We start from the raw sequence: 12,997 nt of genomic DNA, 5'->3' as shown, positions 1-12,997 counted from the left end.
GTGGGCCCGGGAGTGCCCGGACAAGCCCGCCCGCCCTCTGCGGGGACAGAGCGGCTCGGTCCCGAGCGGCCCGGGGGCTTGGGTCTCCTCCTGGCGCGGACAGCGCTGCGGGAGGAGGCTCTTCCACCCGCTGGGCGAAACCATGAGGGGCAAAACCACGCCGACCCTTGCGCTATAGTTCCCTCCTCACTCCCGGGCGGGCTGTGGAGATCTGTCCTTTTCCAATGGATGCGACCACCCGGAGGTGGGAAGCCTGCACTCAAATGCTCTGCCACCCTGATGGTCACCCAGGACAGGGGCAATGGCAGAGCTCAGACACCGACGCCACTGCGGGGCCCGGGTCCGTGCCCCAGCGAGGCGCAGCCACCGGGGAAGGCCGCTGGGGAAAACCGGGATGAGGGTGATGAAATTCCATTCCCGCTTCTAGCCGGTTGTAACCCTCCCTCGGTATTTTCTTTTTTTTCTTTTTTTCTTTCTTTTTTTTTTTTTTTTTTTGGTCAATTAATCGGGGAATTGATTTTTTCCAGCCCAAAGGGATCCTCTACCACCTTCTCCGTCTCGGAGACACGTGGAGCTGACAGATTAATTGTATTGATTTTTTAAAAGACATATTTGGACCAAAATAATTAAATACATAAATAAACTCTCCCCACTCCTCCCCGAACCTACCCGAAGCTGAAATCTCTCAGTCAACCCAATGTGTTTGTGTAGGTCTAGAAAGCTCCAAAGCAAACACTAGCCGGGTAAAGAAAGGGACCCACGGCCAAAGAGTTTTTAGCAAGGTATAAATAAACATCCCTGGGAAAAAAAAAAAAAAAAAGAAAAAAGAAAAAAAAAGGGGAAAAAAAAAAAAAAAGCTATGTAGCACTTGTTGGCTCCCGTGCGTTGGGTCGCATTTATTTATTTATTTATTTATTTATTTATTTATTTATTTATTTATTTATTTATTTGAAGCCATCAGGAGGAGGGTTAAGCGTGTCTCTGTGCCCTTGGTGGAGCAAAGAGCGGAGGTTTGCCGCCGTGACTGCGGCGGTCGCTCCTCTCAAAAGTTGTTGGTCTTTTCATCGGCCGGGCTCCCGGGCAGGGTCGGGGCTGGGGACGCGTGGCCGGGGCGGGCTGGGGGCTGCGTGTGCCTCGCCGCGGGCTCGGGGCTGACGCCGTGTCTCTGCCCCGCCGCCAGGTCCAGGCGCAGCTGCAGCTGGAGGGCGTGGCCCACGCGCACCCGCACCTGCACCCGCACCTGGCGGCCCACGCGCCCTACCTGATGTTCCCTCCGCCGCCCTTCGGGCTGCCCATCGCCTCCCTGGCCGAGTCCGCCTCCGCCGCCGCCGTGGTGGCCGCCGCCGCCAAGAGCAACAGCAAGAACTCCAGCATCGCCGACCTGCGGCTGAAGGCCCGCAAGCACGCCGAGGCCCTGGGGCTCTGACACGCTTCCCCGAGCCCCCCATCACACCCCGCCCCGGGTGCCCGCGGCGGGCGGGCGTGTGACCCGCACGGACCGCCGCTCTGCCCCTCCGCTCCTCCTCATCCTCCTCCTCCCTGGCTGCAGGGCGCGCAGCGAGCGCTCCGGCCGCCCTGCCGCCTTATCTCTTTTTAAATTTTTTTTTTGTTTGTTTTGTTTTGTTTTTGTTTCTTTCCCCTTCCCCGAGGTCGCCCGCTCGGCCCCAGGGACTCGGCGGCCGGGAGGTGCCGCGTGGCGCGGCGGGGACGCTCCGCCCGCCGCGGGCCCCCGGACACAACACACGCGAGCAGCAAACACGCACCCGCCCGCCAGAGACTCCTCGGAGGAAAAAGTAGGTGGGAGGAGAGAGAAAAGAGAGTTAAAAAAAAAATTATAAAATGAGAAAAAAAAAAAAAAAGGAAACGATCTCTAAATTATGTTAATCTGTGAACATTGGGGACACTTTGGATTTTTGACCCTGGCAAAAGTGATCGCTCCGGCATAACGTCATCTGCTGCTGTCAGTTTTGCTACCTTGTGCATGTGTCAAACTAAACACGTTTTGAAGATCAGAAATATATTAGAACAAAACTAAACAAAACAAATAGTAATAATAATAAATAATAAATCCTTGGGGCTGGTCTCCATTAAAGATGACATTTCTTTGTTGCCAACAGTATTATTTCACTGCCATGAATCTCTTCCATCACTGAGGAGCTGCTGCTGCTGCAGAACTGGTTTGAATTTAAATGTGGAATTTCAGATCTGAGGCAAGGCAGATTTTTATTTTCCTTCTTTTCTTTCCTTAAAAAAAAAAAAAAGAGCAGCAATAACAAAAAAGTGTGTGTCTCAAATGGCTACGTCTTTTGAAAAGAGAAAAAAAGAGAGAATAGAATTTACTAATTGTTAGTGATAACTTGAAAGATGGGAACAATAAGAAATGCACCTGTTTGCCAGAATTGTGTGAACTCAAAGAGATGTATTGTGCCACAGAAACAGGTCAGTTTTTCATTTTTCCCCCCAAATGCCTAGATCTTTGAATCAGAATCTCACCGTTTTACAGGATGTAGAAAGAATGAATTTTACAACAAAGATGGACATATGGTTTTAAGGCATAATACTGATGCAGCATTAATTTTAGTGAAATGCAATTAAGTGCAGTAAAGTGCAATACTGTAAATATTATAGATTAAAAAAAAGAGCCGTACTTATTCCATTATCAACCAATTCTGCAAGATCCATAACTTAAATCCTTTATGCTCAGACTGGTGCATTGCAGCTCCTTGCCAAAATGACAGTCCGAGTCTTCTAGGAATGGATAAAACTATATGTGTGGGAAAACGTAGATACTATGATTTCTAGTCAACTTAATGTGCCATATTTCTCGGAAGCAAGCTGAAAAATCTGTAAGACACTTTCACATGGTTTTAGGTAAAAAAGCAAAACAACAACAAACCCAAACAAGTTAAAATAATCCATAGAAGTGTTCTGTGGAAGAGGACAAGTTCAATATTTGGCCATTTTAATTTTTGCCTGTGATTTGGACACCAAGTATTAAGTTAATGCTTAAGCAAAGAAACGACGACAAATTCAGCAAGGATAGAGAACAGGGAAATCCTTTAAATTGTATTACCAAAGTGTCTGGGTTTACTGATCCTCCTCTCCAGTTTTACTTTTTTTCTGTTATTCTCTTCTAATTAGGTTTGGATTTAAAAAAAAAAAAATTCTGAGGAGGAGAGAGGAAGGTACAAATAGTGGTCTTGTCTTCATCTAACAAGATAGTTATTTGTTGCCTTCACTACCAAGGTCTGTGTTGATGGAAGGTTATCCTCTGAATAGCACCGTTATTAGGCCTGCTTTTTATGTCTCATTTAGCAATCCATTACTACTTTTGGCTTTTGCTGATATTTATCAAATCAAAATATTACTGTAGGACAAAAATTCATGCTTAGGATAATTTTTAGAGACTTTTCTTGTTTTTGTCACGTTTTTTTCTCCTTCAAATTTTGATATTTTCTAGCAAAAAAATTGTCTGGAATGTCAAAATTGCGCCATTTCCCTTCTATTTATTATGTGAGAAGTAGTTAATGTCTTGGATTTGCTGGGGCTGATAAAAGTTGCCTGCCTTTTTTACCTCTCTGTGAAAGTCTAGTACCTTTTTAAAGCAAGGCCAAAATGTGTAAGTAGCATTACTTGTTCCTGAGAAATACAGAGCAAATCTCAGGCAACTAACAATTTCTTAATGAAACAAAACATTGTCTGGAAAGTAAAATGTTATTCATGATGATATCTGAAATTCTAGCTAGAATAAGAAATATTTGGTGTGGTTCTAGCACTTCTAAAATGCTGATCTGAAAAATAATAAACATTAGTAAAAAGATGGTTTAGGCTAAAGTAAGTAACTTGTTTTCCTAGACACCCACATCCATCGAAGGAGAATTAGATACATGGTGTTGAAGACCAAAGGCATAGAGCTATCGACTGAGTGGGGGCTGCTTGTTATCTGTACCTCTAATCTGTTAGCCTTTCAAATCCTCTTTTGAGGATTTGAGAGAGGCTTACATGATTATTTTGCAGTCCTGTAAAATAATGCAGGACTTTCAGGGAGGAGTGATTTTTACCCTCAAATAATTCCATAGAGTGAAATTGTTGAAGTTACAGGGTTGGGATGTGAATTTTCTCAGACATCCAAGTGAGATGCTGAGAAGTGCTACCAATCTCACAGTGTTACAGATTACACATACAGCATCCACATTGTATGGGAAGGAATAACTTTCTGCCTTTGTTATTTTACTAGATATAAAAAGAGCAAAAAATGCCTGTACATTTCTCTCAGAAATTTTCTTCTTTATGGTATTTGAAACACAGTGGCAACATAAATAAAATTCCCTGCTAAGATGAAACAAGGCTGGTAGTGTAGCATACATCTTTCCAGAATGAAATACTTTTACTTTTTTCTGAGTGTTTTCAATGGATGTCTCAAGGACAGTCCTGCTCTCTACCACAGAAGGGAAGAAGGTGGCAAGATTTATCAACATAGGATACTTTGAAGGAGGTACCACAGCTCAGCCTGGGGAGAGGGGCAGGGTGCTGCTGGGAATCTACCAAGGTGATTCATGCTGCTCTTGCTTTTCATTTAGCATGAAAGGAAATGAAAAGCACTGTGTAGGGGCTGATGCCAAAAGTGGTTCTGCTTTGCTTTCATGAATGGACCGATTGCATTAGTGGTGGTGTAAAAGCTTTGCCTTGTTTTGGATGATACGCACAGGTGACCTCCTCGTCATCTTTACATCAGTGGGAAGAAATGAGGCATCCTACCTGGGCTACCATGTATTGGACTGTACTTTTCTTTAAGTGTGGCTCCATTCATCATGTGGCACTCCAGTGATCCATACAAGTTGGGATTTGGACCAAAGCATCTACTCCATCTCTGTTAATGTGTGGTCTCTTTTTGTTTATTTGTTTGTTTTTGTTTTAATTGTTTTCTAAAGTAGGTTGGAGGTTGAAGAAAACAGTCATGGTCCTGAGGTGCTTATTGAAGTTTAAAATACCATAATTGTTTGAAATCCTCAGGCATGCCAAGCCGCATTTACTGTCCATCATCATCAAGCCTGATCTTTGTGTAATCTTTGATTTGAGAAGTGTGAGATTTCCAAGATCATCAAAACAACAGCCACTGAGCAAAATTTCCTTGGAGGAGGCCTCCATTTAGCATATGTGGATTGCTAAAGAATCTTTCTCAGAAGATTTGTATGGTATTTGAAAAATAACTTGAATGAATACCAAATGAATAATGATGTTTATACGCGAGACTATAAAAAAGGCATCATGCCTTAAAGGGGCACCTTTATAATGGAAAGAATAGATTAAGAATAGGTTCTGTTTTTTTTTTTTAACTGTCAAATAAGTTAAAATACTTCATTCATCTGTACCAAAATAGCCAGCTAACTCCATGGCTCATTTTTATTGACTTGGGAATATGTGAAAAAAAATTTACTGAAAGTTTTTTTGCTTTGTAGGGTCATATAGATGTAGTGACATTTTGGTTAATATCATAATACTTAGCACTTATATAATATTCATTTGCAAAACACTGTATGTAATGTCTATTATTTAATCCTCACCCATTATAAACTAGGTAAAAATTGTTGTCCCCATTTTTGTAGAAATTAAGGCATATAAATGAAGGGCCAGGTTCCATCACCCACTGTCAGCACTGAGTATGATTACTTTTGTTTTTGTAATGTAGCAGCATCCCCCAGGTCATAATCTGACATGAGCTTTGTGGTGGTAGACAACGTTTTACATAGCCAGTTCTCCTTGAAATTTAAACTCTGTATCTGACTTCAGCAAAAGTTTTAAAGGGCAAATTGAATGTGTTTTGGAATGTCAGAATGTGCCTGTGAGTTATTTCCACAGAACATGAAGTTACTGTCCAATTCTCCAACCCTGTATGCCAGCGAGAATTCTGTTTGACTCAATGCTTGTATCAGTGCTAAGACTAAAACCAAATTTCCAAGTTCCCAACAGCATGCACAAATTGCTAGGAAACTCTGATTTCCAACTTCCTCTACTATAAATTTTTCACACAGACCAAGTGTACAGATGTCAATTCTTTGCATGCTTTATCTGCTATGTCTTTTAGTCCTATGTTTGCCTATAAAATAATAATAAGAGTTGATTTTGAATTGACATAACATTGACACATTGGGACTGTTGACTCAAATCAAATAGACATGTAGTAGTGCAGAAATCCAGATCCCTAAGGCAAGCCCAGGTTATGGATTTATTTATATTTTTTTTTTGTGATGAAAAATGTGCATGTTTTCTGCTTGTTTAAGTGTGCTAGCCAAAATAATTTTTTTCTAAACAGATAATTTTAGTTTTTGGAAGCATTATTGCTTTGGAGATGGCAGGCTTTTTTTCCCCTTCAGTTTGAGGAAAACTTTTAAAATATAGGAAAAAGAGATAACACGTTTTTCTTAGAAATGTGTTTATTTTTATAATATCTAATGATCCAGGTGGTGATTTTGTTATTGCTACTTTTACACAACTCTATAAAGTGCACACAGCCGATATGGTTGGAAATTTTTTGTGTTCCTGTTTAAAAAGGGTGGTTGAAGTGCCCCACTTTTCATCTGTGAGCAACCTTCTCATCCCATTATATTGTTTTCTTTCCCTGATGCGACAGCATTTTCATGGCAAAAAAGTTTTCAAAACAGCTGTAGATAACATGGCAACAGCTTCTCATTTGGTCCTTTGAAAATCTCTACTGATTGCAGTTAGATGTGATAGGGCTGGAGAAGGCCTGGTATTGCTTGGAAACTAAAACAAAAATAAAAAGAGGTGTGATGTGCTGCAGAGAGTGATCTCTTCTCCTTCAGAGACAAATATACAGCCTTCTGCTTTATGCCTTGTGCTTGTAAAATGGCATCTCTAAGTCACTTCTTTAAAAGGTACAACATGGGCCCTGTCAGTGTAATGCTGTGGCTAATTTGGTATTGGTTATTTTTGCTGGTTGGCTTTTTTAGCTGAGTGAGTGGAAGGCCACAGGCTTTGGTGTTTGAGGTATTCTTCAAAAGGGATATGATGCCAGATATCCCTCAAATTCTTTTCTGTTAGATGGATTTGATGCTAAAAGTTGATTCCTAATTTTAGTAAATTTGCTGATTTCCAATAAATAATTGAAACATAATGGTAGTTCATACACCTTATATTGAAAATTGATATATAACTAAAATCAGTTGAAGAATGTAGAAAATATCAGATTTTGAAGCTGAAGATATTTATTGAAAGACAATACTTTCATGAATCTAGGCTTATGGTATGTATTAATTACATCAAAGACAGGCAAATATCTCTGTTTCTTTGTATTAATGTATGTGGATGTTTTATTTATTTTTTGTTTGAAAATTCTAAATGTGTATTATTTTAATTATGTTGAGTGTAAATTTGACAATGCTTTGCATTTATTTTTATATTTTAAAACCCTGTTGCTTTTGCAAAAGTATGAGCAGCCAGTATGATTTGCAGTACCATAGCATTATTTTGTTTATGTACTCACAGTGTGTCTGATTTACAGACATTTCAGGGATTGCTAAAATGAAACAAACAAACAAAAAACCTTCAAATTGAACTCATCTTAAAAGGTTGTACCCCTTTGTTATTGTGGAAGAGAAAAAGAAACAAGGAAACAACCTTTTTTTAGGTCTTGATTATGCCAGCATGCTCCTACATGAATTCACCAGACATGTTGAGTTCCATTTTTTGGAGTGTATTATGTTGAATCACATTATATGAATGTACATCTTGTAAAAGTGAGATATAAATAAACTTATAAATATTTGTAGTCACGTGTTAACAGATACTCAGAATAACTACTACCAAAGGGAATGTAAATAACAAGATATTTCCCCTTCCCTTAAAACAGAGCTTTTTCTTCTGTATTTAATACCTTTTCAAGCACCTTATTCACTTTCTCCTTGCAAGGAATCAAAGCTGTGCATCGCATTCTGTAGTAATTTTATTTCATTGTCTGTCATTGGCTTTTATGCAAACTGTACAGAGCTTAGTGATGGTTAATTAGAAGTTACTTTTGTACCCATCTAATAATAATAATATGATTTTTTTTGTTTTATTTTGTTTGCTATCCTATATTCTTAAAGAGATAATAATTTTTCCCTGATGTCAGGAGGAATAAAGGAGCCTTCATAGTGGAACATCCTAGGGATTGGATGTGATGGCTCTGATCTGTTGTCTGTTCAAATCAATAGGAAAGGCACTACATCAGGCTTTTATTTTTCAGGCGATTAAGGAGTGCTTTCCATGTCCCTGCTTGTTGGTATGTTAGATGCAATTTTCTACCACAGTTTTATTCTTTATAGTTGTAATGCAGCATTCTGATCTTGAAAAGTATATTTAGGGAATCCTTTGTGAATCAGGTTCTAAACTTCCAAACTAGTCACAAGAGTCAGATTAGACTTTTCTTGTTTGAAAGTCAGTTTATATGACACATAAATGGCATTTAAACTTTATAAACCTTGTGATAAAGGGTGGTTTCATAGCCCAACCCTCCCCACAAGTCCTCCCAGAATCTCTTTATTCTTTCTTGTCTGCAGCTGGCTGTATATGCTGAAGTCAGAACTTGTACGGACCTTTTCCAACCTTGCATTCTCTGAAAGTATTTACATTTATTGGAGTTCTGTCATGGAACATAACTGGAAAGCAGTTGGTGCAATATTCCCACATCATGATTACTGTTTTTCTCTAAGCCAACACCACAAACTGACATCCTGTTTTTCCTGTCAATAGCTATGTAAGAGACAGGCTATTATAAGAAAATGAATCCTTCCTTTTTGTAGCTCAAAGATACATGGGCAAAGATATATAGTTGTCAGTAGTACATACTGTAAGAGTTATCAGAAAAAAATACAAGGTGTAACTGTGTGTTGAAAGATTAGCTTTACCAGAAGACCATCCACTAGCCATTTTTGAACATATATGCTTTATTTTTTTATTTTTTGTCTATTTATATTCAGTTTACATGTTGAAAAGAGTTATAAGTTCTTTTAGCAATTTGGTTATTAAGAAGAGATTTTTTTTCCTCTCACTTTTCATTAATTAGCATGTTCTTTTCCAGTGGCTACTTTTTGTATTGCTCTCTGAAATCATTGACAGTTCTGAGGGAAGTTTCCTCTCTCTTGTCTTTGGGTATATTTTTCTTCTTCTTTGCAGGAAAATTTATTTTTAATTTAAAAATTTATATTTTGACCCTATAGCCACTGGCATTTTTGGCTACAGTCTCTAGATCACTCTAAATTTAATTGGATAAAAATAAACACAGTAACTAATTCCTCACAAATTGTCAGTAAAATTTCCTTTCTTTCTTGAGTAGCTTTTCTCAGACTCTTATTTTTTGAACTGAAATATCTGAAAAGAAAATTATGAGGAGTTACACAGGAGACAGGGTTGAGTATCTGCTGGCATGAATACCCTTGAACTCTGGAAATTTTACCAGTATGTGTGGTTCAGTACTATATTGCCTGCATATCCAAAAGTCCAGTTAAAGTTAGAGAGAAATCTGTATACTCAAGTCTGCAGGAGCAACCACAGAAAGACAGAGCTACATTCAAGGACCACATGTAAATTACTAGAGATTGGATAACAGAACAAAAGGAAATGTATGTAATTTCATTTCCCTGAATCAAATACTCAGACTTCATTACCAATATGATTAAGGGTAATGATCCTACTCTTACATTTAATTGCTGGTTTATAATTGCTACCAAGAGGCTATAAAAATACAAGGTCAGAAAATTGGATCCAAAAAAGGGACTTAATGCCTCACTCTAAAGTTAGACTTCAGAGGAATTTAAGCACTTAGCTCCAAAACCTTAACACAGGACTCTTGGCTACATCTCAAACTCTACTAAAGCCTGAGGGCTGCAGGTCCTCTGTTTCCACTTTTAATTTCTCCATGTGCCTTGTGTTCTACTTGTGTGTGTGCCTGGCACCTGACAGATCTCTCTGGCTGGGAGGCTTGCTCCCTTTCTGGCCTGATTGAATTACAGAAATTAGGCATCTGTTTCGTTTTGCTTATCTTCAGATATTTCCAATTCAGCCAGGCACATCAGAACTTGTCAGTGGAAGCAAGCAGATACTTTAGCCAAATAGACCTCTGGTGAGTATATTATGGTGTGCCTTAGAAGGCTAGCTCAGGTGTAGGCACTGTCTCTGTAGACGTCTCTCTTTGGACAGACATGTCCAATTCCATGACAAGTCTCTTCCACATGCTTCCTTTGTGTGTCCTCCTCTGCACAAAGGACAGTGGTTTCACTATGTTTTCCTCAGAGGGCAAGATTTCCTTTTACAATGACTCAGTGACTAATATATATTAGCACAGGACTCTGCAGTCTGTGTTTTAGTGACTTTCTTCATCAGAACAGATGGAGTTGCTGAAAAGTTAGAGCTCTTGGTCTTGGGGAAATACTTTGCAGAACAGGATAGACATGGATTACTTGTGCAAAAGTGTAGCCCAAGAATGTAGCTGATGCCAGTTTGATGTCATAGCAAGCAAATGACCTTTCTGCTATGATTTTCAATCTAGCTGGTTTCCCTACTGGGATTTCTGATATTATTATTAGTACAGTAAAGTGCAAATTGCTTTTCTACACATCTTTTTTTTTTGGAAAAGAATTATCTTATTGTTTTCCCTAGGTGGGGCTCAATATGTATTTGAATATTTCCTAAATATATCAGCTTTGCACAATAGACTTCCTAGATTTCATGAAATTTCCAATTTTCCTCTCTTTCTGGTTACAAAAAGACCTCTTCAGATGAAGGATTTAGATGCACTTATACAAGAAAAATTAAAAACCAAATCCCTCAAAACTTGACAGAATTTTAATTGCCACATACATAGCCTTAGAGTCTTTCAGGAAACAACATCTTTTGATTCCACCTACAATGTATATTCTTGTCACAGGACCTCTGCTTCAGCTTCTGCAATGAGGTAAACTGTGCTCAAGGAATGAACTGGGATGTGTAGAGAGGGAAAACATCTTCTAGGAGTATTCTTCACTTGCCTGAGATGCCAGTAGGTGTCTGTATGTAGACGATGAAGGAAAATGGCAATAGGAGTAAGTTAACTTTATCATCTGCACAATTAGTGATCATACAGGAGAAGTGAATCTAGCCTGCTGCAAACTTCCAAGATGATATGCTGATGGCAGCCAGACATTTCCAGGATATCACTGAATGTGTGACTTTCTGGATTAAGGTCACAAAACTGAAGTATGATTTACAGAAGTGCTCAGTGTTGATTGTTGTGACTCTACAAGTGATGTAGGTTTGGGACTTCAGGGGAGAAGCCAACATTAAGTGGCAGTGTAGATTCATGCAATAGACCCCTGAATTACTGTCTTAGATTAGGCAGATCATTGTGTCTTTCTGCTTCAGCCTATAAAATAGGTTTAATGACACTCTCTTAATGTGTACATAGGAGTGACACTCTCCTAGTGTGTACATAGGAGGACTGTGACCATAAATTCATTAATCCTTATAGTACACTGATATACTAGTTTTGGGATCATCAGCACAAAACCCATGAGGCAACAAGTAACTCTATATTCAATGCAACGTTCAGAGGATGTGCAGTAAATAAAGCATGAGGGTAAAGAGAAATATTGGGCAACTGCTTTATTCACTGAACACTGTGCACTGAATAAAGCTGGGGTTCTGTGGAAAAAAAAAAGAATTATATAATTACAGAATGTATCATTATGTGTATGCACATGGGAGTAGAATCTGATTCCACAGTAAATGCCAGTAGTGGCACTTCCTGACTTTTGTCTGTTTAATGAATTAATGAATGCTTATTTTTTTTTCAGCTTTAAAATCCTTCGATGTTTACACACACAATGTCTATAGTTATCCCTAGTCAAGCCAAAAATAAAAAGCTGGACAGCATACACTATAGAACCATTAATACTGGGACACTGGACTCTCTCCTGAAGTCTAGAGGTCACTAGATACACAAAAGAACCTATGCTTATAAGGAGAGAAATATGGTTACAGTGTCTGAGGCTTATACAGGACTTGGGCATATGGGACATATGATGGGGTCTTGAACTCACTGACACCAAATGTACAGAGATTCCATTTTATGGGAATTCTAGTCCACTGCTATGAGGGAAAATTTAAGGGAAAGTGCTTTACAGCCTCTTCTGATTAGACATCAGTTAAGAGGCAGGTTTTCAGCTCACATAAGCTTCCAGTGCAGCCTGTATCTGTGTGCAATATTAACAGATATGAAAGGATCAGAGATAATAATTTTGGCCAAACTGCATTTTACCTTAGACAAACTGCATTCACCTCATACAAATTTATATTTCTACTTGGGAAAATTAGTCCCAGTCCCCTTTTGTTTTCAACCCATCCAGATGTATCCCAGAGTGACCCATACATTGTGGAATGTTCTCCAACATCACTTGTGATCTAGTGCTGAATATATAAATGTTCAGGATGCAGAAACCTCTAGGCTGCAGGAAGAATCTAAACTAGCTCAAAGCAAGGGGAACATCTGAGAAATGCAGAAGCTGCACCAATCTAAAGTGGTTTCATCAGATGCGCAAACTCTAACCTGGCATTAGAGGGTGAAATGAACAAATATTTTATCACTGGTTGACAAATAAGGGCTTTCTTAAAGAGCTAATTTAACTTATTTTAGATCATGTTTGCCAAGGACTTTTAATGTGTATGGGTATTTGTGGATAAACAGACTTTTCTGTACATCTGAGCCTTAGGACTATTGTTCATGACAAAAAGTTTACAGGAGATGCCAGCCATTATTAATAGAGAGATTGCTATTGCTCCTCCTTTAGTTACTGTCTTCGCTATAAGAGGAAGATTGTAGTGTTCATAAAGTCTTGAACCATTTCTCAGTGTGGTAGAATTAGGATAGCATGTGATTTTTGGGGAATATTTATTTCTAGGACCATGGTACTTTTTCTTTAGCATTTGAGACTTGCACTTCTACAGGGGTGCATAGCTTTCTTTG

The 12,997-nt window shown here is 39.1% G+C and overlaps 1 protein-coding gene across 3 annotated transcripts in view; it reads left to right on the top strand.

Moving 5' to 3' along the window:
- Positions 1 to 5,010, top strand: part of SHOX (SHOX homeobox) — a 16,240-nt gene extending 11,230 nt beyond the window's left edge. For all 3 annotated transcript variants that reach the window (XM_085582429.1, XM_085582437.1, XM_021546614.4), the window contains one exon: positions 1,181 to 5,010. In XM_085582429.1, coding sequence (XP_085438555.1) covers positions 1,181 to 1,426 — 246 coding nt within the window. In that variant the 3' untranslated portion in view covers positions 1,427 to 5,010. The remainder of the gene's footprint in view (positions 1 to 1,180) is intronic.
- The last annotated feature ends 7,987 nt before the right edge of the window (positions 5,011 to 12,997 follow it).

This window comes from Lonchura striata, chromosome 1, assembly GCF_050655825.1.
Source record: "Lonchura striata isolate lonStrDom1 chromosome 1, ASM5065582v1, whole genome shotgun sequence".
Taxonomy (NCBI): Eukaryota; Metazoa; Chordata; class Aves; order Passeriformes; family Estrildidae; genus Lonchura; species Lonchura striata.
The sequence above is the reverse complement of the archived record's forward strand: the minus strand, read 5'-3'. Positions and strand labels throughout refer to the sequence as shown.